We start from the raw sequence: 20369 nt of genomic DNA, 5'->3' as shown, positions 1-20369 counted from the left end.
CCCCACACACACACACCCCGCCGGCCCCCGTGACGTCGAGAGGCGCAGGCGCGCTCCCTCCCGGCCGTTTCCCCCCTCCCCGGCGGCCGCCGCGCGTGCGCCAGAGCCGCCGTCTCCCCGCCCCCTCCCCGTCCGGGCGCCGGCGCTGCGCGTCTCTCCGCCTTCGCCCGCGGCGGCGCCTGCGCGGTGCGTGCTGTCGGTGCGTGGCGTGCGGTGCGGTGGGGGCGGGTGGGGGCGGGGCGGGTATATATAGTGCGCGGCCGGGGCGGCGGCCTCCCCCTTGTCCCCCGGCCGCCGTCGGAGCTGTGTGCGCAGTGCGTGTGCTCCGGACACCCGGACACGCCGGCCCGGCCCCGCCGCACCATTTATTACTAAAAATATCAAAAAAGCCAAAAAAAATCCAAAAATCCTAAAAAAACCTTTTAAAAAAATAACCCTTCCCTCTTCCACCTCCCGTCAACCTTCTGCAACCGGCCGGTTTGATATAAAATAACCCGGTGAAGCGAAGCCCCCGGACCCGGCGCAGCCGAGAGAAGACACAAGAGCGAACCCGACCCCCGCCGAGGCCAGCAGCAGCAGCCGCCGCCGCCGCCACCACCTTCGCCAGGCCCGGCACGGAGTGAGCCAGACACCACCCCCCCGCCCCTAGCCGCCGCCGCGCATCCGCCTCCCGCAGCCGTTAAGTTTCGGATCCGCCTTCGGAGTGCCCCCTTCCCCGCGCCGCCGCCACCACCGCCGGCCCCTGCCCTCACGGACCGCCGGGCCGCCGCGGCCTCCTCGCCTCGTCAGCGCCCCCCCCCCCTTGCCCTCCCGCGCCGGGAGACGGCGGCAGGATGAACCCCAGCGCCCCCAGCTACCCCATGGCCTCCCTCTACGTCGGGGACCTGCACCCCGACGTGACGGAGGCCATGCTCTACGAGAAGTTCAGCCCCGCCGGGCCCATCCTTTCCATCCGCGTCTGCAGGGACATGATCACCCGCCGGTCGCTCGGCTACGCCTATGTCAACTTCCAGCAGCCCGCCGACGGTGAGTCGCCGGGCCGCGGGGCGGGGGGGGGGGGGGGGGGGGGCGGCGGTGCGAGGCGGCCTGAGGGGAGGAGAGCCGGGGCGGCCGCCGGCGGAGGAGCCATGTTTCTCCTCCCCCGCCCCCACCAGGGCTCGGCGCGGCCGCCGCGCCCCCTCCACCCCGGCCGCTGCCGCCCCGCGTCCATTTTTCCCCGCCCGGGCCCTCCTGGGGCCGGCGTCGGTGTTGCCGGGACGCGGGCAAACTTGGCGCCGGGCGGGGCGGGGGGGAAGTTTGCGACGGGGCCGCCGCTGGCTGACACGCGGCCTGGGGCCGCCCGCGCCTCGTGGCGGGGAAGGGGCGGGCGGGCGGGGAGCGGGGGGGGGGGGGGCGAAGCGCTTCCGCGCCCCGCCGCCGGGAACCGAAAGGCGACGCGGGGCCTCGGCGGGGGGGAAGGGGCCCGGGCGGCCCCGGCGGCCGCGGGGAGGGTGTGGGCGTGCAGGCGGCTTTTCCCCAGGCCGGCGCGTCCGTCCGCGGCCGCATCGGGAATCCGAGATGAAGGCTAGCTCGAAGAAAACATCATAGTCATTAGCACCTCTTAATAACTACGCAGGAGCTGGGTGCGTGTGCGTGATTAAGAGGCCGTAAGAAGGAAGTAGGACGTAGCAGGGTGGTTTGGTAGTTTCACAGACAGACGTCCGGTCGAAGCACAGGCCACAGCGTCACACGTTAAAACACCGCGGCAGGTCTGTCACGTGTAGGGAGGGGGTGAAATCACTGGGGCCTCCTTTGCTTGCTCTGCGTCTAGCAAGCTGCGTTCTGGTCCCTTTCTCTTTGCGGCGAACTCCCCGGCATTGTGTTTCCCAAGTCGTGTTTTTATTAAACTTGCTTTACACGACGTGTTGCCGGTTCTCTAAAGTTGCATCAGTAAAGAAACTTTCCATGTAGTTCTGGTCATGGTTGTGCTGAGTTTGGCAAACCGGCTTGTTCATGTGGAGGGTGTTTCGATAAAAGAACCAAACCTGTGACTGCTTCTAAGTTTTAATTAAAAGAAAAAATAATTCCGCCAGCTAGAACATATTTGATTTCAAGTACACAGCTTTCTGTTATAATGGGTTTATGTTCAAGCGTATGAAAGCGAGAGATTCGAATTACAAACTTTCCAAGCAATTAGATTAACTGGCTTTCAGAATTGGCTTTAGTATATAGCCATTATCAGATCAGACTTTGGTGTACCGATGATATCTGTATGTAAGAGGTAAAAGCTACTGTCTCATCTTTTTAATAGGCAGATATTTCACCTGTTATCAGCTCCCTCGCTTCAGAGAGCTTTTAATTTATTCAGCCATTGTTTAGAATGAGGCAATTTGAATGCTTGTTTTAACACACTTTGCTTTCCTTCGATAAAAACCTATGGTACGGCTTACTCAAAAAGAAGAATAAGAAGTTAGCACAGCTCAGTACTGTGATATGATAATGTCAAGGCAGAAGTTGAAGGTGATTCAAATGCTTCTCCTCCTTTCTAATGACAGAATTCTGTAAGGACCGACGTTATCACTGTCATTAGTTGAGCAACCTGTTCAACCCTATGTTTTGTGACTTAGTTTCTCATTTGTCAGATGTGGGAACAAATACAGCTCTTTCACCTGAGCAGTGCTTGCATTCAGAGTTTTAGAATGTGCCTCTTACAAAAATGCTGTTACAAGCATCCAAATGTTACAAGTATTTTTCAGACTTTGGGAAGCACGCATATTTTATTCTACGCCTAGTCCAGTTCAGCTAAAAGTATTTCTCGTCTGTATCAAACTTGCATCTGGCATGTATCTGGAAGCACATGTTTAAAATATACTTAAATGATATTGTGTGATTATATTTTTGCAACATTTTTAGAATTTGATGTTCTTGGCAAATACCTAGAAAGCATTTGCTGATCTGTTGGTTTTGTTTGTTGGTTTGGTTTTTTTTCCCCATAGATCTTTCTATCCATTTACTGAAACCTTGAAATAGGAGCTCTGAGGATGAATGGTTACTCTTACAGTAATAGTGGTTTAATTTTGATTCCAAACTAGCTACCTTTTCTTGGTTTGGCCTAATTCTTAGCTACATGTCGGGCTATGCTTATTAAACAGCTAGTAACAACTAGCTCGGGTTTTGAAAAACATCTTTGAAGGTGTGTTTGACGTTACCAGCTGTCTGTAAACTAGGGATCTCAAAGCTCTTCCAAAAACTAATTAGGCCTGATGACACATTTGCGAGGTATGCGCACATTTCAAAGTTGTGACTTTTCTGAATTTGAGTCATAGTCCGGAGTAAAACCCAGTCAATCTTGTTTAATCACTAAACTAGAAATATTCTTGAGTAATCTGAAACTGCACTTCTCCCTTCAGATTTTTTGAATGGTTATGTTTTGAGAGGTTGTTTATTTTATAGCTATTGCTCTGTAGGTATAGCACAGTTTAGCATTAAGTATATATTCACTGTGATTTTGAAATTGTTACTAAAGTGGACTGTCCAGTTGCTCACAACTAAAATGGGAACTGGTGACTCACTCAACAAAAGCTCCAGCACAATCAGCAAAAGTACAGCATGGGTAGGTGTGTCCACTTGGTAACAAGTTAACTGCTGAAGGGAATTGCCTCCTGCAAACTAGCGCAGCCTTTTATGGCTGAAATGGCATGAAAGTAAGCCAGTTGTACTAGTAAGTGAATTTTAATGAGAGTAGCTTGTACCTGGTTGCAGATGTATTCTCGTAATGTTTTAATATCTGTTGTGGAATGACATTTCTTGTACTCCTGGTCCGTAGAAGAGGTGAGGAGAGCTGTTGAGGGTTTCCATGCCGTCCTTGGCTTTGTGGAGAAATTGTGTTGGTCTAAGATACGTGCTGACTATTAGTTGAGAGTGGTAATGCTTGCAAAGGCTAGTATGGACCCACTTTGAGTCAGACGCTTGGGAAACGTGTCCAGGAACACACATTTTTGAGGAGTGTCAGGATTATTCTAGAAGCAATTAGCATGCACTAGAAAAGCCTCTTTTCTAGTAAAGGAAGCCCTGTTACTACTTCTGGAAATAATGAACTGTTTGTTGCTGGCACTTTTGCTGGTGCTGGCAGTAATAATTCCAATGACTTCCAGGGCAATACCAAAGCCTTAGATGTTTCTGCTGTGGCCAGTCTGATATCCACAGTTCTTATTTTTTTGATTGTCTCCCCCCGCCCCCCGCTTTGTAATGTAATGCCTTCCAATGCTTTTGTTTCTCATTATCAGTATCTCAGTTGTCTTTTCTCTCCTGTTTAATTTATATTAAAGTTTGTGAAAGCTTTGTTAACTTATTTAAATGAGTGGCAATGCTTATATTTTTTGTGGCTTTGGCTTAAATCAGTTGACTGGCTAGTGTCATGTGAATATGGCAATTAGTATCAATAGATTTTTTAATTTTTTTTACAAGCAAATGTTAGATAACTGTCTCGTTAACTTCTACAGATGTCTTTCAGAGAATATAATCTTCACATTCACTTGTAATCTGAAAACGTGGCAAGAAGGGACATAAAAAGTGGTGTACCAGCTGAACCAGAGGCTGATTGCAGATTTTCTTTGGCCATGATATCCAACGACATAGCTAAAGATAAAAGCAGCACTTAAAGAACAAAAACATAGGGGTTTTCACAATGTGGTTGGCCTTTAGTCCTTTTCCTAAGGAAAGCAAATAACTGGCATGGTTACTGTTTTTAAACTAATACTAAACCGATTTCGGTCTTGTTAGCATCACATTGCTCTGCTATGTGCAAATTGCAGTGAAGTGAGTTAGTACCAACGGATGTGACTTCAGCTATTTACTGGGACTTTTTTCAGTGTTCTTCCAGACCTACAGGAACAATGACAAAAAGGGGCTAATGTAGGAGATCATAAAATAAGTCTGCCGTACTTGAGAACTGTTGCTCTTTCTTGCTTAAATACCTTGTTGACTTGAAACATCACAGACATGTCTTGTTGCTTTGAAGGGACGTATGAAAACTGAAGAAGTCTTGATACCTCTCTATCTAAATACACTACTGGAAGAACTGCTCCATTGGAGTAATAAAACCTGCTTACTTCATTTTGCTGTTTTAACACTTGCTCCTTCATTGAGCTTACATATATTTCATCATGAGCTTTTAATATATACATAATTTCAGATTTTCAAAATTAAGTAGTAGTTTTAAATCTCTTTGAACTGTCCCTTGCCTGGAAGTCCATCATGGATCTTTTTTGTCACTAAGGAAGGAGTTGTGCGGAACAGCTGCCGGAACCAGGCTTGAACTCCACCTAGCAAAGAAATCTTGTCAGTTTAGGGGTATTGGTGATTTAGGAGTTCTTATGTTAGTGTTTGCAAAAGGCCTCATGTAGGCACAAGCTGTACCCCTAAAAGCATTTTTATTGATACAATATGCATCTGCACAATGTGGGAGTGGCCAGCTGAATTTCAGAAACGTTAAAACTTTTCCTCCTGTGGAGTAAGTCGTAATTGTCATCACTTGATAGATTTTTCTCCTCTCACCATCCCATCTTTTCGTAGTGGGGTCCAATCCCTTAGGCTACTGGCATTTTTACAGCTTGTTCAGCTGACTTGTGCTTCTTCCTAAGCGTGGCTTTTGCTGAGGAGTTTTTGCCAGTTTTTACTTGCATAAACCGGAGTGGGGTTTATTTACATTGGAGGTTTGGGTTTGCATCTTGGTGGTGGTGCTGGACTTAAAATAGTAACAATTTTATGAAGAATTGTACTTCAAATGCTATTTGTGTGCTTATTATGATAACTTTAGCGTTTCCTACTAATTCCATGATGTTTTTCCAGCTGAACGAGCTTTGGATACCATGAACTTCGATGTCATTAAAGGCAAACCAGTGCGCATCATGTGGTCTCAGCGCGATCCATCTCTACGCAAAAGCGGTGTAGGAAACATTTTCATCAAAAACTTGGACAAATCAATTGATAACAAAGCTTTATATGACACATTTTCTGCTTTTGGAAACATCCTATCTTGTAAGGTTAGTGGAAAATTATTGGTGCACTTAATGGTTTGACACACCTCCCCCCCCCTCAATTTACACTGGAAGCATTCCATGGGTGTTACAACAGGGTTTTTCTTTAATAGGTGGTATGTGATGAAAATGGATCCAAGGGTTATGGATTTGTACATTTTGAGACACAAGAAGCTGCAGAAAGAGCTATTGAAAAAATGAATGGTATGCTGCTTAATGACCGCAAAGTGTAAGTACACAAATACATAGTTGGGGATCAACAGACTGAAATTCATTTTATAGTGGACAAATACTTAAAGTTTACCTAGAAAAGACAGGTTGTTCTAAAAATTTCTTATTTTAAAGAGGATTTAGAATTTTAGTGCTAGGAATACTATGAGTTGTATCACCTGCATATTCTAAAGGCAGAGTAAGGTCAGAAAAGGCTAATAATGCACTCTGGGGAAAACATTGTTATTAGTTGTCTTACAAGTCAATGTTGTAACAAGGATTTGGGAACTCCTCTGGTTTTCTGATCTTAGTAGTCTGTGATAGAATACAGTTCTTCAGGTATTCTGAATAATGCTTCCTTTATAAGAGTTGTGAGATATGTACGTTATCCATTTTTTGGATGAAACTTGAAGCTCTAGAGTTAGTCTTGAATAGCAGTTGGATTACACTAATGTTTTTCTATGAATGTCTGTTAATAGGCAGGTCTAGGAAATAGCAGTGGAAAATAAAACATATAGAAACCTAATGTTTTAAAAATTATCATTGTTATATACTGTAGGAAAAAAAATGTTATTTGGCTACTTGGTTAGTGATATCTAGGCTGGGGGGTGGGGCGAGTGTGCCTCACAGCTATGCCTAAGGGATCATTATGGTATTTGGCATAGTTGCAAAAGAATAGCTCTGTAAATACTTGAGAGGGTTTGGAAAAAGGATAACAGAAATTGGCATCAGCTTACCATCACGGATTATTTTTACATGTAGAGATGGATGGATCAAGCCACGTACAGGGAGAACATATATTTTGAAACTTTAGTTTTCCTGCTTGTTCTGTGCTTGACCGGCACACTGTGGATGTTTTTACTCATCTTCCATCTTTATACAATCTTTTTAAGTTAGTAAAAAAAGGTCGGCATGTAGTCACAGAAGCACATGATTTACGTAAACTTTGTTCAGTAAAATACATCATAAGAGTTAATTTTGCTTTGAATTTCTATTCAGGCTAGGCTTTTAAAAGTGAGTTAAAGTACTTCACTTACTACCAAAATCTGCTGAACACCTTGCAGTATCATTCTTACCATCCTTGGTTACTATAAATTGGGTGAAGTTGTCAAAGTTTAAGAAAATGTTGAGTTACAGTATGCTACTTTATTGGATTTGCCAGATTTGGAACTATAAAGTTGGACAATACAATAAAATTTGAGAGCAAAAGTCTACTACAATCAGTGTTAGCCACATAAGGTCTGTACTAGAGCAGCTCCTTGGGTTGCAGAGTGTTGCATTCAGCTTCTGTTCTTTCTCTGATGGTATGAACTGACCTTTGGTGTTCCCAGCCAATTTGCAATGGTATTTGACTAAAGAGCAAGTTGAACTTTTTATTTCTCTATGCCTTTAAAAAAAAAAAAAAAAAAAAAACAAAACAAAAACAACAACAAAAAAAAAAACAAAACAAAAACAAACAACTCAGGAAAAAAAATCCCTCAGAAAAACCCCACCAAACCAGACAAAAGTCTTGCTTTGATACTGGCTGGAAAGGTGTGTAAGGGAGTGGGGCAGGTTAGTTAAATATCCCTTGCTTAAAAACGGGAGCGGAGAATGGTAACTGCTTTAAGGCTGCCAAGTTTTTAGTACAGCAGAGGGATTATGCTGATATCTAGAATTTCTGTTTAGCCACTTTACCTAGTACTCTTTCCCATTGTCCAGCTCCCGTTGTCAAAGGCGTTTCATAAGAGTGAACAATCTTGTCAATGGCTTGAAAGCATTTTTATGCTACTTACTGTGATAAGCGCACTGATGTAGCAAAGGATAGTGAAATTGTTTTTCCGATGGAGTTTTATCCTAAATATTTTGGCTAAATAATTTCATGCCTATAATGAACAATGAGACTAGTTAAGAATAAAATATGATGCCAGAGGATTAAAATAAATTTTTAAACCTTGACAGACTTGCTTTAACCTACACTATTGTGTTCTCCTGTAACTAGATTTGTTGGAAGGTTTAAATCCCGCAAGGAACGTGAGGCAGAGCTTGGGGCCAGGGCAAAGGAATTTACCAATGTTTACATCAAGAATTTTGGAGAAGACATGGATGATGAGAGACTTAAGGAACTCTTTGGCAAGTTTGGTAATGTCTTAAGCTTCAAGTTTATATAAACATGAGTGAACATCAGCTTACTTCTTATATGGTATCTGTACAGTGCCTTGTAATACAAGGAATCGGCTGGCTGTGTAATGTTGAGTTAAAAAAAAAAAATTAAAAAGGTTCTGAAAAGTTGGCACTTAATTCCAATTAGTCTTTTGAATGGGTTTTGCAAACTTTTTTAAGTTGCAAATAGAAGTGTTTTCCATTTTAGTACAGATTGGTGTTATGAATTCACTACACTTCCATTGGCAAGCTATTTGGTTCTGTCTTGGTCTTCAGTTATGCACAGGGCAAAATTATGGCAGGCATATGATCATGATCTAGTAATGTGTATGATGTGTCACCATCAAAATAGGAAATGGCAAACTCTGTAATTCAGTTACAGATTCTTATACTGGTTCCTAGGGCACATCTCAGCCTCAGCTTTTTTTATCATTATTATTATTGTATTTCCTCTATGTTTTTGCTGTTCTCCAGTGGACATCATGTAAAGCAAGACAAAGCCTTGAATATGAGCTAGCAACACTAAGCAGCATTTACAGGAAAGACCTTGCCACTACTGAAGTGTCATGGTTGAAATGATAGCGAATTTAGCTGCTAATATCTGTCTCAGTTGAGTCCTTGAACTACAGTTTTTCGAAGGTTTGGAATTGCTGAACTGGGATGGCCTTTCACCAGAATTAAATGGTGAAGCACATACCTAACAGAAAGACCTCCTCTGGCTTTCAATACCCATTTCAAAGGATGGAAGCACTAATGCTTTTTAAGTGTTGTGATTTTTTTAATGAGAAGAACAGTTTTGTTCACTTTGAGATGAAATTCCTACCCCTTTTTGGTTGAAAATATAGTAGGAGAGAAATTCAGCATGGCAGACTTCGGCCATAATGGCTGAAGTTCAGCATCAGGGCAAATCAGCAATTTTATATTAATGGCTGATGTTTACTAGATACTATTACTGGTGCAGAAGTCCTTTGTAATACAAGTGAAACAAACTAAATATTAAGACTTCTAAGCAGGATGTTCAAAATGTGAAGGGAACACACTCTGTATACGAAGCCTAAGTATTTCATTCTCTTTTTAGGTCCTGCCCTAAGTGTGAAAGTTATGACTGATGAGAGCGGAAAATCCAAAGGCTTTGGCTTCGTTAGTTTTGAAAGACATGAAGATGCCCAAAAAGTAAGCTTTTGGACTTCATTTTAGGAATCCTATAACTGAAACCCAAATAATGTGTTTCATTGAGTGATTTGAAATCTTGGAATTCATTAAGGGTTTTTAATTGGTCAATGACACTGCAAAACCAGGTGTCTGCTTCCTAAATGACTTAGCATAGTTTCTGTCATTTAGAATGCTTTCCTATGAGCAAATATCAGTTGGTTTGAGGAGCCTGTTAAGATACTCTGAGACAGCTGGAACTAGTGTAGAAATGGGGAATCTTGAATAATTTAATAACCTGTTGTAGGTGGGCTTAAAGTTCTTGATGAGATTTGGACTCCCTCACGCTGGGCACCACACAAGCATAGAAAATTATTACATCTCTGCAAAACCCAGATGAATCATTGGATCCAATTTGGTTGCACAAAACATTTGTGCAAGGCAGAAAGGATTGTGTTTTCAAACTTCAGCACTGCAAAGTCAGCAGGAAAGCTATTAGTTTTATGGAGCATGTTTGGCACAGCTATAAGAAAATAGTTATAGAGCCCTGTGATGTTGCTGTTACTCTGAAGAGTAACTTTGGAAGAAGGTTCCTTTTAATTTGTGTATATATCTATAACATGCCAGTATGCTGTATAACTTAATTCTTTGTCAGCTGGTTGCTTTGATGTGTCAGTTCACTGTGGCAGTAGGGACATAGCATCAGGAGAAAAACTCGGCACAGAACAAATCAGGGCAACAAACGAAGTTTGCTTTTCAAAAGGCATTTTGGTGATTTGTCAGTGCTGCAAGTGTACAAGCAAGAGATTAGAACAAATCCTGTCTGTCTTACATCTACATTGTTCAGTCTTGCATACATTCATTGATGAATTGTTTCTCTTGCGGTAGTCAGGATCCCATTTTGGGTGTTTTAAGTAACATAAAATTCTAGTATCTCAGTAAATATGTGTTTAATGGCTTTGATCATGAAGGTATACAATACAAGAAGTCACAACTGGTAACTTCTGGTTTTAAATTAATTGAATAAATCTGTGCCAGAGTTTTCACATCTTAATAGTTGTAACTCAAAACAGCATAAAGGAAAAAAGTTTGTATTTTCATACTCTTTAAGTATTTATTTAATGAAAGAATAAAAATTAAAAAAAAAAAAAAAAAGCTGTATATGCCAGCTGTAGCTTAACATATAGTATAGGAAAATCTGGTAGAAACTACAGTTTGAGATGTTAATTTTAAAAACAGAAGTCAGGTTTGTGAATTCGAGCTTTTCAGCTTAATTTGCTTTCTTTTCTCTACCTTTAGCAAGGTAGGGCTGGAGAAACAGTGCTTCATTATGTGACTTGATTTGTTGGTTGGGTTTTTTCCAACTTCATATAAGAAAAGTTTTCTGCATCTGTTGTTACTTTTCTTTAACTGGGCAGAAGCACACAGAAAGCAATTTCCATTTTACTTTAAGCGGAAAGTCTCAGGGTATTTTGTTTCAGCCGGTGATATTTTAGGTGGATTGGCTCTTTTTCTGGAATCCTTATGTAACTTTCTGTATTTGAATTAATTTTTTTTTGTATGCCTGAAAAACACCAGAATACAAAGCACTGCTAACCTCTTGTTTATTAATGAAGGCTGTAGATGAGATGAACGGGAAAGAGCTCAATGGGAAACAAATCTATGTTGGCCGGGCTCAGAAAAAGGTGGAAAGACAGACGGAGCTGAAGCGCAAGTTTGAACAAATGAAGCAGGACAGGATCACCAGATACCAGGTTCAGTTTTAATTCAAGAGGACTAACTTTATTCTGTGATATTTTTAGATTTACACAGACCATTTGCTTTCAAAAATAACTTGGCTTTTTTTTTAGGGTGTAAACCTTTACGTGAAAAATCTTGATGATGGGATTGATGATGAGCGTCTTCGAAAAGAATTCTCCCCATTTGGTACAATCACTAGTGCAAAGGTAAAGTAAAGTTTGCAGATTGTCCTCGTCCTTTCTTTGAAAATGAACAGTGGTCCTTCGCCAAGGAAGAGTGATTTATTTCATTGACTTAACAGATGTGACCCAGTCACTTACCACTTCTACTATATATTATATATGTGGACATCTGCTTTTTGATTATTGTACATCTCGGGTTAAACGCATGTGATCATCCTTTCTTGAAATAATCATAGAATAGTTTGGGTTGGAAGTGACCTTTAAAGTCATCTAGTCCAACCCTCCTGCAATGAGCAGGGACATCTTCAACTAGATCAGGTAGCTCAGAGCCCCGTCCAACCTGACCTTGAACCATCTTTGTGATGGGTTTATGCCACAAAAAAAATGCTACATCTCAATCTGCATGAAATCAAGAGTCTGAGTCTATCTATAGATTTCAGCTTTCTTTGTATATAAAATAGAATAGAATCATTAAGTTTGGAAAAGACCTCTAAGATCATCAAGTCCAAAATAAACTGAAATAATACTTATATTGATGTGAGAAAAACTACATCTTTTCAGTACAATAGTGTGCTCATTATGACTTCAGTGAGGTTGTCATCTGTATTCAGTAAACAGTTATTAATTAATTGATTACAGGTCATGATGGAAGGTGGCCGCAGCAAAGGATTTGGATTTGTATGCTTTTCATCACCAGAAGAAGCCACCAAAGCTGTCACAGAAATGAATGGTAGAATTGTGGCTACTAAACCATTATATGTAGCTCTAGCCCAGCGTAAAGAAGAGCGCCAAGCTCACCTCACCAACCAGTATATGCAGAGAATGGCAAGTGTAAGAGCAGTACCTAATCCTGTAATCAACCCTTACCAGCCAGCACCTCCTTCAGGTTACTTCATGGCAGCTATCCCACAGGTATGTATGCAGATGAGTAACTGAATGTTTTGTACTGTGTATAAAATCTGCATAATTTCAGCATTCTAATTTCGTAGCAGAAAGGTAATGGACTGTTCAGCATGCCCTTCAAAGGTAACAAAGTTACACAATGTTTTTGTATTTGACAGACTCAGAACCGTGCTGCATACTATCCTACTAATCAACTTGCTCAACTTGCTAGACCTAGTCCTCGCTGGACTGCTCAGGGTGCCAGACCTCATCGTAAGTCAATTCTTTACCTCTTTCCAGTGATTGCGGTAAACTCCATAGCATTTACCTTTGCACTTTTAAGTACATTTTCACGGCATTACAGTATCAGTCTTCTCTTTGTCATATTAGTGGTATTACTTCTGAACTCTCTTCACCAATCAGTGTTTCAGTATTTAATTTAATGTATTTTCTCTAAAACATAGCATTCCAAAACATGCCTGGTGCTATCCGCCCAGCAGCACCCAGACCACCATTTAGTACCATGAGACCAGCTTCTTCACAAGTTCCACGAGTCATGTCAACACAACGTGTTGGTGAGTTTCATTTATGCAAACTTTAAGTATTAGACTTATTTTTTAATTTTGCTGATTCAGAATGATCTCTCAAAAGCATTTGTAAGTTCAATATCACATGTGGTAAGACTTCCCTCCTTTTCTGGCTCTTACTACATGAGTAAGCTGGTATCACCTTCTAGTAGTTGCTTTAACTATTGCCCCAGCAAAGACTCCTGCTGTGGTCCCACTTCTTTAGCATGAAGCATTTCTTCTTTTAGTGTGGATTTTAATAATACTGTATGACAGCTTCTGCCATTTCTAAACATCATTGTGGCAATTGTGATAATAGGTTGCATGTAGAAATACCGAGATGATAGAATTTTAGCTCTTATTATTTTGTCATAGAATACTGTGAGCCAGTATCATGCATGCAGAAGCTGCACATCACTGAATGAACCAGAACTGATTGTAATGGAGTCATAATTCTCTCAGAATGTATTAGGCAGTAGTATTTTTTAGCGATCTACTTCGTGAAAGTATCCTTTTTTTAGGATTACTATTGATGTAATGTGCTCAGGAAATCAAATGTCTTTTGAGGTTAGGATGAAATTAAATTAGTACTCAACCAAAGTGAATGTTTTCTCAACAAATCTTTTTTCAATAGCATGTAAGAAAAGCAATTCATTAGTGAAATGACTGGAAAGTAACGTCCAGTAAATTTTGAGCTTTGAACCTTTAGATATGACCAGTGATGTGACAGTTGACAATACTACTAAGATGAATCTATAATATAGTACCTAAATTAGGTATTCTGTTTGGGCTGGTTTGGTTTTTGGTGGGGTTTTTTGTGTTTGGTTTTTTTTCTCATAACTTGTACAGTGTGGGCTAAATAAAAAACCAAATACTCACATATGGAATTATGTTATTTTTTTCAGCTAACACATCAACACAAACAATGGGTCCACGTCCTGCAGCAGCAGCTACTGCAGCTACTCCTGCTGTACGCACAGTACCACAATACAAATATGCTGCAGGTGTTCGTAATCCTCAGCAGCATCTTAATACACAGCCGCAGGTCGCTATGCAGCAGGTATGTCATTTTAGGAACTGGTCCATGCTTCTGCTAGTGTTTTTTGCAGAGGAAGGAGGGGGGCACTTATGATTGAGTTGTCTTTGTTACTCTAGAATTCAGGCTCTGCAGTGTGGCAGCAGAGTTATAGCCTTGGGGTTTTAAGTATATTTTAAGTTCACCTGGGACAGGATGTGATCCTGTGTTACTTTGTATTTTCCAGTTGCTTGATACCTTAGCCTGAATTCTCCTTGTGTTTGCTCCACAATGGAGCGGTTTATGCTAATCTTCAGCATCACCCAGCTCTAACCAGCTCTATTTGATTAAATTGACTTAGTTGTAATTTATTCCATGTTTCTGAGAATGTAGGTATTGTTTATGCTGAGTTGTGGAACATCAGATATTTGAAGCTGCACCTAATTATGAACTAGAATTTAATTTTGAAATGGTGTTAAATTAACTTGCAGCCTGCTGTCCATGTGCAAGGTCAGGAACCCTTGACTGCTTCCATGTTGGCTTCTGCCCCTCCACAAGAGCAAAAGCAGATGTTAGGTATGTACATGATACCTTTCTCTATTCCTTGTAGCAGAAGAACAAAGTACTCTTTCATCAATCTTAAAATGTGGAATAAATGGTTTTAGCAGTAGAACAAAGTGTTTGTTTCCCTTTTCCCTTAAATCTAGGCTATGTTTGTCAGATAAGATTTGTCACTCAGATAAGCTTTTTTCTCTCTAGGTGAACGTCTATTTCCTCTCATTCAAAGCATGCACCCTACTCTGGCGGGTAAGATCACTGGTATGTTGTTGGAGATTGACAACTCTGAACTCCTCCACATGCTCGAGTCTCCTGAGTCTCTTCGTTCGAAGGTAGGCGGACTTTTGCCTTACCTAGTTTTATCAGCAATTAAGACTACACTGATTTAGCAGATGTTTATACTGGCACAGTTGAGTAGCAGCAATGCAACAGTGGCCCAGGGCAAGAAGTTAGGATATCCTCTTTCAGAGGGCGGCAGTGACTTACATTAGCATGAACTGGAACTGTAACGTTATCCTTTTCTTTTTAACAATGCAGGCATTGTTTGTACATGTAATTTAAACTGTTTCATTAACTTAAATATACAGAAATTACTAAGCTTCCCTTTATTAACTTTTCTTTTTTACTTAACAGGTTGATGAAGCTGTAGCCGTACTACAAGCCCACCAAGCTAAAGAGGCTGCTCAGAAGGCAGTTAATAATCCCACTGGGGTTCCAAGTGTTTAATAAGTAAGTTTTCTGAGCACTGTAGTTTTGTGGGTTGAGTGGGGCAATAGTCCTTAGTCCACGGCCTTGGAAGCAGCATGCTTCCAGGCTCTGTATCATTTGCAGCCACAGAAAGTAGCAGCTATGGTCACAGTTGTAAACAAATTTCGTGCTCAAGCCTGTTGTCCAGTTCTGTAGCTCTTGGTTAGCAAATGCTACTGACATTTTGTCTTGCATATTTAGCTGGAATCAAAGCATTGTTTTTAAAAGCATATTTAGCTAAAATTAGTTTTAGGCATGCGTGCAAAAAATGTGCAGTTCTGTCAAACACTACTGTTGACTGTTGTTCAAGAGGAACTTCTGGAATTGAAATAAGCTTAAAACTATACTCCAACCCTATTTTTCCTTAGAAATGAAATTGCTAGTTTAAACTATAATTTGTATATACTTGCCAAAAATCTCAAATTATACAGTAATTAAAAACTAAACTACATACTGTCTTGACTTCACTTTTTGGTGAATTTTAACTTTAATGTCAATTAAAATACTGTCATGGTTTAACCCTAGCCAGCAACTAAGCACCATGCAGCTGGTCACTCACTTACCCCCACCCCCCACCCAGTGGGATGAGGAGAAAGTTGGGAAAAGTAAAACTCATGGGTTGAGATATGAACAGTTTAATAGAACAGGAAAGAAGAAACTAATAATGATAATGATAACACTAATAAAATGACAACAGTAATAATAAAAGAATTGGAATATACAAATGATGCGCAGCGCCATTGCTCACCACCCCCTGATCGATGCCCAGTTAGTCCCCGAGCGGCGATCCTCCCACTTCCCCCAGTTTATATACTGGGCATGACATCACATGGTATGGAATACCCCTCTGGCCAGTTTGGGTCAGCTGTCCTGGCTGCATCCTGTGCCAACTTCTTGTGCCCCTCCAGCCTTCTTGCTGGCTGGGCTTCAGAAGCTGAAAAATCCTTGACTTTAGACTAAACATTACTTAGCAACAACTGAAAACATCAGTGTGTTATCAACATTCTTCTCATACCTAACTCAAAAGCATAGCACTGTACCAGCTACTAGGAAGACAATTAACTATCCCAGCTGAAACCAGGACAAATACTGATTTTCTTTATTGCCTTCTGTGGGGTTAGTATCTTAATTTTGCATGACAGGAAGAGGCAAAAGGTGGTATCTTTATAATTTTGAAAGGGGAAAATGTTGTGGAATTGAGGATGATATAGGAGTCTATTCTCTACTCAGTCCAGTTAGGTTTTGCCTGTCTATGAACTTAGTTTCCACATTTATAGCTATCAGTTGAAGATGACTACTTTAACATTTGATTACTTAATTTTCTTTTTTCTTTGTCTTCTCATTTCTGCAACTTTCCTTTTGGAGGCAGAATTCAAGTCATGTTTTTTCCACACTTTCTTTTTCTGGTTTGTGGTTTGCTTTTGGTTTTGGGTTTTTTTTTTGCTAGTGACACTTTCACACTGGGGATAAAGAAGTGCTGAATAAGTTGTTTGTCCTAAACTAAGATGCCCAAACTTTGAGACCATTACTCTGTACACTCCATGATGTTTTAGTAATTGGAAATTGAAAATACTGCTAGTGTAGTTACTTGGTGAGCCTTGGTATGCTGGCCTCAAAAGTAGAGGTGACCTGCAGTCAAGTTAGTTGCAGTAACAAATTATTGTGTGCAGCCATTGCCCAAGGCCATGCTGTGCAGAGTACTGTTTAGTTCTAGACTCAGTTTTGTCTTACCAAATACTTCACTTCCATGTCTCTGAAGTGGGGGATACCTCTGATACAGTGCTTGTAGAGAACTTTGGTATGATTGATGCTGTGAATGCCCAAAGTGCTGTCAGGATTACAGTTGCAGAAACTGTGTGAGAAAACATAAGGTGCTGCTTTGATTTTTAAAACCTGACAACATTGTTTTTGTTTGCAGAAAGATCCGGGACTACAATCTAGAACTTCGCTTCACCGAAGAAAAAAAAAATCTAAACATGGAAAAACTATTAAATATTGAGAAAAACATTGCAAAATATAAAATAAATAAAAAAAGGAAAGGAAACTTTGAAGCTTATGTACAGAGCAACGCCGGGGCTAGCAAAACAAATGCTAGTCCTAGATTACTTATTGATTTAAAATTTAAAAAAAAATAGTAAAATAAAAAATACAAATTAATGTTTTATAAACCCGGGGGAAAAGAATTTTCAGCACAGTACAAAAATTTAAAGCATTCCTTTCTTTAATTTTGTAATTCTTTACTGTGGAAAAGCTCAGAATATCACCACTGTTTTAGTTGACAGTGAGAATTGATAGCTGAGCAAAGAAACGTAATTTGGATTATAAAATTCTTGGTTTAATAAAAATTCCTTAAACACTGATCTACTTGTGATAGTTTCTTTTGTACAGTGTACTAGGTTGTCATTGAGTGTGCTGAGTTAGAATCCCACTCCATACTATGTTTCAGCAGTTTCTAGAGATTAGCCTACATTTAGCCACCTGTTACTGATAATATAAACTTAGGCATTAAAACAAGTCAGAAGAGCAGCTACATCCATATCTGGGTTTTAAATCCTTAATAGCGTGATGTCTGAGCTCTTGTCGTTGTCTAATTGGAAATAAACCTTTAAATACCCTACCTAGAGATATTGGTAAGAAATGTTACTACAAAAGGCCTGTGTTGGAATTGTGTAACATAACACATGATCCCATTTGACCACCTGCATGTGGTGTTCATTCTCACATTTTGGTGGAAGGAACAATCACTACATAGGTCTCTGGCTGCATCCTTGGATGGCTGAGGAACCCTGAGATGAAGGCAGAGTAGTATGGATGTAGGTGAATGAGCAAGGATTGACTGCAATACAGTGTTGCAAAATTCCATTACTATGTATGAACACAAGGCATTCCTAGAACAAAAAAAGTGAGGCTTCAGGGTATTAAAAATTGAATGCATAGTAACCAAAAGATCATGCTTTTTGCACAGTAAAAATCCTTCTGTGGACAGGACTGCTTAATCCTCTGAGTTGGATATTTCTGATGCTGTGTTTCTTAACAAGTGAATGGCTACTGTTAGCTTTTTGTTTTTTCCTCTGTTAGTAGGAGACCAATTGGTTTAATTTTAGGTTTGCTGTATTTGGGTTTTTTTAATGTGCTGAACAAATCCTTCTTGTCAGAGGCAACTTTGAAAGTCTCAGCCAGCTCTTCGGTAACTGAATTATTGAATTGTTACTGAAAAAGAATACAATTAGGGTACTTTAAATTGGCAGATTTGAAAACTGAGAAAGTGATCTGAAATGGTATGCTGTTCCTTATTACTTAATCTTCACCACTTCAGTGCACCACAAAGATCTTTTCAGTAACTTCCAGTTGTAATGTGTCACAGAGTTCTGCATACAGTGAACTTATGTAAAATTTCATGTCTTTTTTATCAAATTAGTGAATGGTGAAATAACTAGCAGTTTTACTGGCTCCAGGAATCTGCTGCGTCCTGCAAAAGGTGACCTTCCTAGTTCATCCTTATATTTGACTGTCATTTAAAAAATAGAAAAGGGAGTGCCTTTTTAAAATAAATTCCTGCTGGATCTAAATCTGATCTAGTGTACCATACCATAGAAATAATTCTGTCTTCAGTCATGGCTGATCGGACCTTCAGGTCAGCTTGTGTGTTAGTCACTAAAAAGAGCATCCAAGCAAATAACCAATGCCAGCAAAAGTGAGAAGAGCCAACAGTAGCACATGAGCTGTTTAATTTGCTACAGGACCTTACTGAGGTTGAATAATCAAGAGAGACAGAGTAACAAGAGCTTTTGTTGTAAACAAACTTTTACTGTCTAAGTTAGCAGATACATTGAAGCTGTCCATCCACAGAGGGGTTGCCCTACAGTTGCTGCCTTGCTTTTTTTCCCCCCTTTCTTTAAGGGAGTACTTTGTGCAGACTTGCACAATATGAGAGGCATTTTCTACCCAGTTTAGCCCATAACTGACTCTGTAAGCTGCTTAATCAAAATTGATAATGCAGGAGGAGAAAGGAAGCAGTGGAGATGGCATGTCCTTTCACAGAGAAGAAAAAACCTGGCAGGCTGGTATGAGGGAAAGAAACGAAGATCTGTTAGTCATGGAGGAAGGCATGACCCTTAGCCACTGCAATCCATTGGGCTCCAGTTGCTGTATTTTAAAGGATACAGTTTCTATGGAGTCTCAGGAAGGGGTTAGTGAGTTCTTTCTGGAAGGCTCTCTGAAATCTGTGTTGGGGGGCGGGGAATGTCTGTTCTCTGGACCTGTTGCAGCGTTAAAGCCCTACAGTATGCTTTCTGAAGTCCCACAAAAGGCAACTCAAGAGTGGCCTTATTTTTCCCCTTGTGCAAAGATCTTCACACTGGATTTTTTTTCTCTTAAGTGAATTTGAGAAATAAGCCTAGTATGGAGAGGTGAAATTGGTTTGGTTTAAATGAATCCTATTTAAAATCCCTCACTTCACTATAAAAGCATTAGGTTAAGCTTGTACAATTCTTATGTTCAGTCCTGTCCTGATGGAGGCAGACTGGGTTAGCCTTTAATTTGCAATCTAACTGAAGTGTATGACTATAAGAATTTTTGAAATTGGATGGTAAATCCTACAAAGGAGGCGGTTCAAACAAGATACGTACATGATAAGAGGTTGAGTGTACAGCCTTAATTTTATGTAAAGTCGACTATAAAAACATTAAAGCTTTAGAGACAGTTTTAAAGACCTAAAAATACTTAGCACTGTAATAGAAATGTTGAAGAATTGGATGATATTTAATGAGAGGTCTAAAGGATGATATAGAGACCTAACTATTTGCAGGAGTTTCGGGGCCCTAGCAGGAAAGTAAGAGCCCACCTCACTTCTGCTTGTTTCCTTAGATAAGAGGTAATGTGTCTTCACTGAGTCTGCTGGAGTTAAACCAAACTAATTTTTGTGTTTTGTAAGAATGTGCAAGTTATTTAACCTTTTGGGTGTGGGGAGGGGGGAGAGGGAAACTGAAAAAGGAGGAAAAGAGGGGTGCTTCCAGATCTGTAGAAGATTTTTGTGGATGTGTCAAGCACTAGCATCTGTACCAGCTTGAAATCCTGGGTAACTTTTGTGATGGAAGGAAACAGGCAATTCTGCTGAGGCGATCACAATGGCTTAAGAAAACAAAACCCTGGGTTGGTTGGG

General features: G+C 40.7%; 1 protein-coding gene across 2 annotated transcripts; it reads left to right on the top strand.

Moving 5' to 3' along the window:
* The first annotated feature begins 264 nt into the window (after window positions 1–264).
* PABPC1 (poly(A) binding protein cytoplasmic 1) lies at window positions 265–17568 on the top strand. 2 transcript variants are annotated; one of them, XM_075023708.1, is made up of 15 exons: window positions 265–1026; window positions 5830–6023; window positions 6131–6246; window positions 8209–8339; window positions 9448–9542; window positions 11135–11272; window positions 11369–11464; window positions 12080–12352; window positions 12502–12595; window positions 12787–12897; window positions 13794–13948; window positions 14395–14479; window positions 14663–14793; window positions 15095–15190; window positions 17127–17568. In XM_075023708.1, the coding sequence occupies exons 1-14, from the start codon at window positions 834–836 to the stop codon at window positions 15185–15187; spliced, it is 1905 nt and encodes a 634-aa protein (XP_074879809.1). In that variant the 5' UTR covers window positions 265–833; the 3' UTR covers window positions 15188–15190; window positions 17127–17568. The 2 variants fall into 2 exon arrangements, with proteins under 2 accessions (XP_074879809.1, XP_074879808.1); XM_075023707.1 differs by having other exon boundaries at window positions 266–1026; window positions 8209–8348.
* Window positions 17569–20369: the final 2801 nt, after the last annotated feature.

This window comes from Buteo buteo, chromosome 3, assembly GCF_964188355.1.
Source record: "Buteo buteo chromosome 3, bButBut1.hap1.1, whole genome shotgun sequence".
Classification (NCBI taxonomy): domain Eukaryota; kingdom Metazoa; phylum Chordata; class Aves; order Accipitriformes; family Accipitridae; genus Buteo; species Buteo buteo.
Note: the sequence above shows the minus strand (reverse complement) of the source record. Positions and strands in the feature narration are given on the sequence as shown.

What these genes read in the sequence shown, in the direction of transcription:
- PABPC1 (XM_075023707.1), top strand. Translation starts at nt 834, where the DNA reads ATGAACCCCAGCGCCCCCAGCTACCCCATGGCCTCCCTCTACGTCGGG. An exon ending in CTTCCAGCAGCCCGCCGACG is followed by an intron (nt 1,027 to 5,829) that starts GTGAGTCGCCGG and finishes ATGTTTTTCCAG; the next exon opens with CTGAACGAGCTTTGGATACC. An exon ending in CTGCTTAATGACCGCAAAGT is followed by an intron (nt 6,247 to 8,208) that starts GTAAGTACACAA and finishes TCCTGTAACTAG; the next exon opens with ATTTGTTGGAAGGTTTAAAT.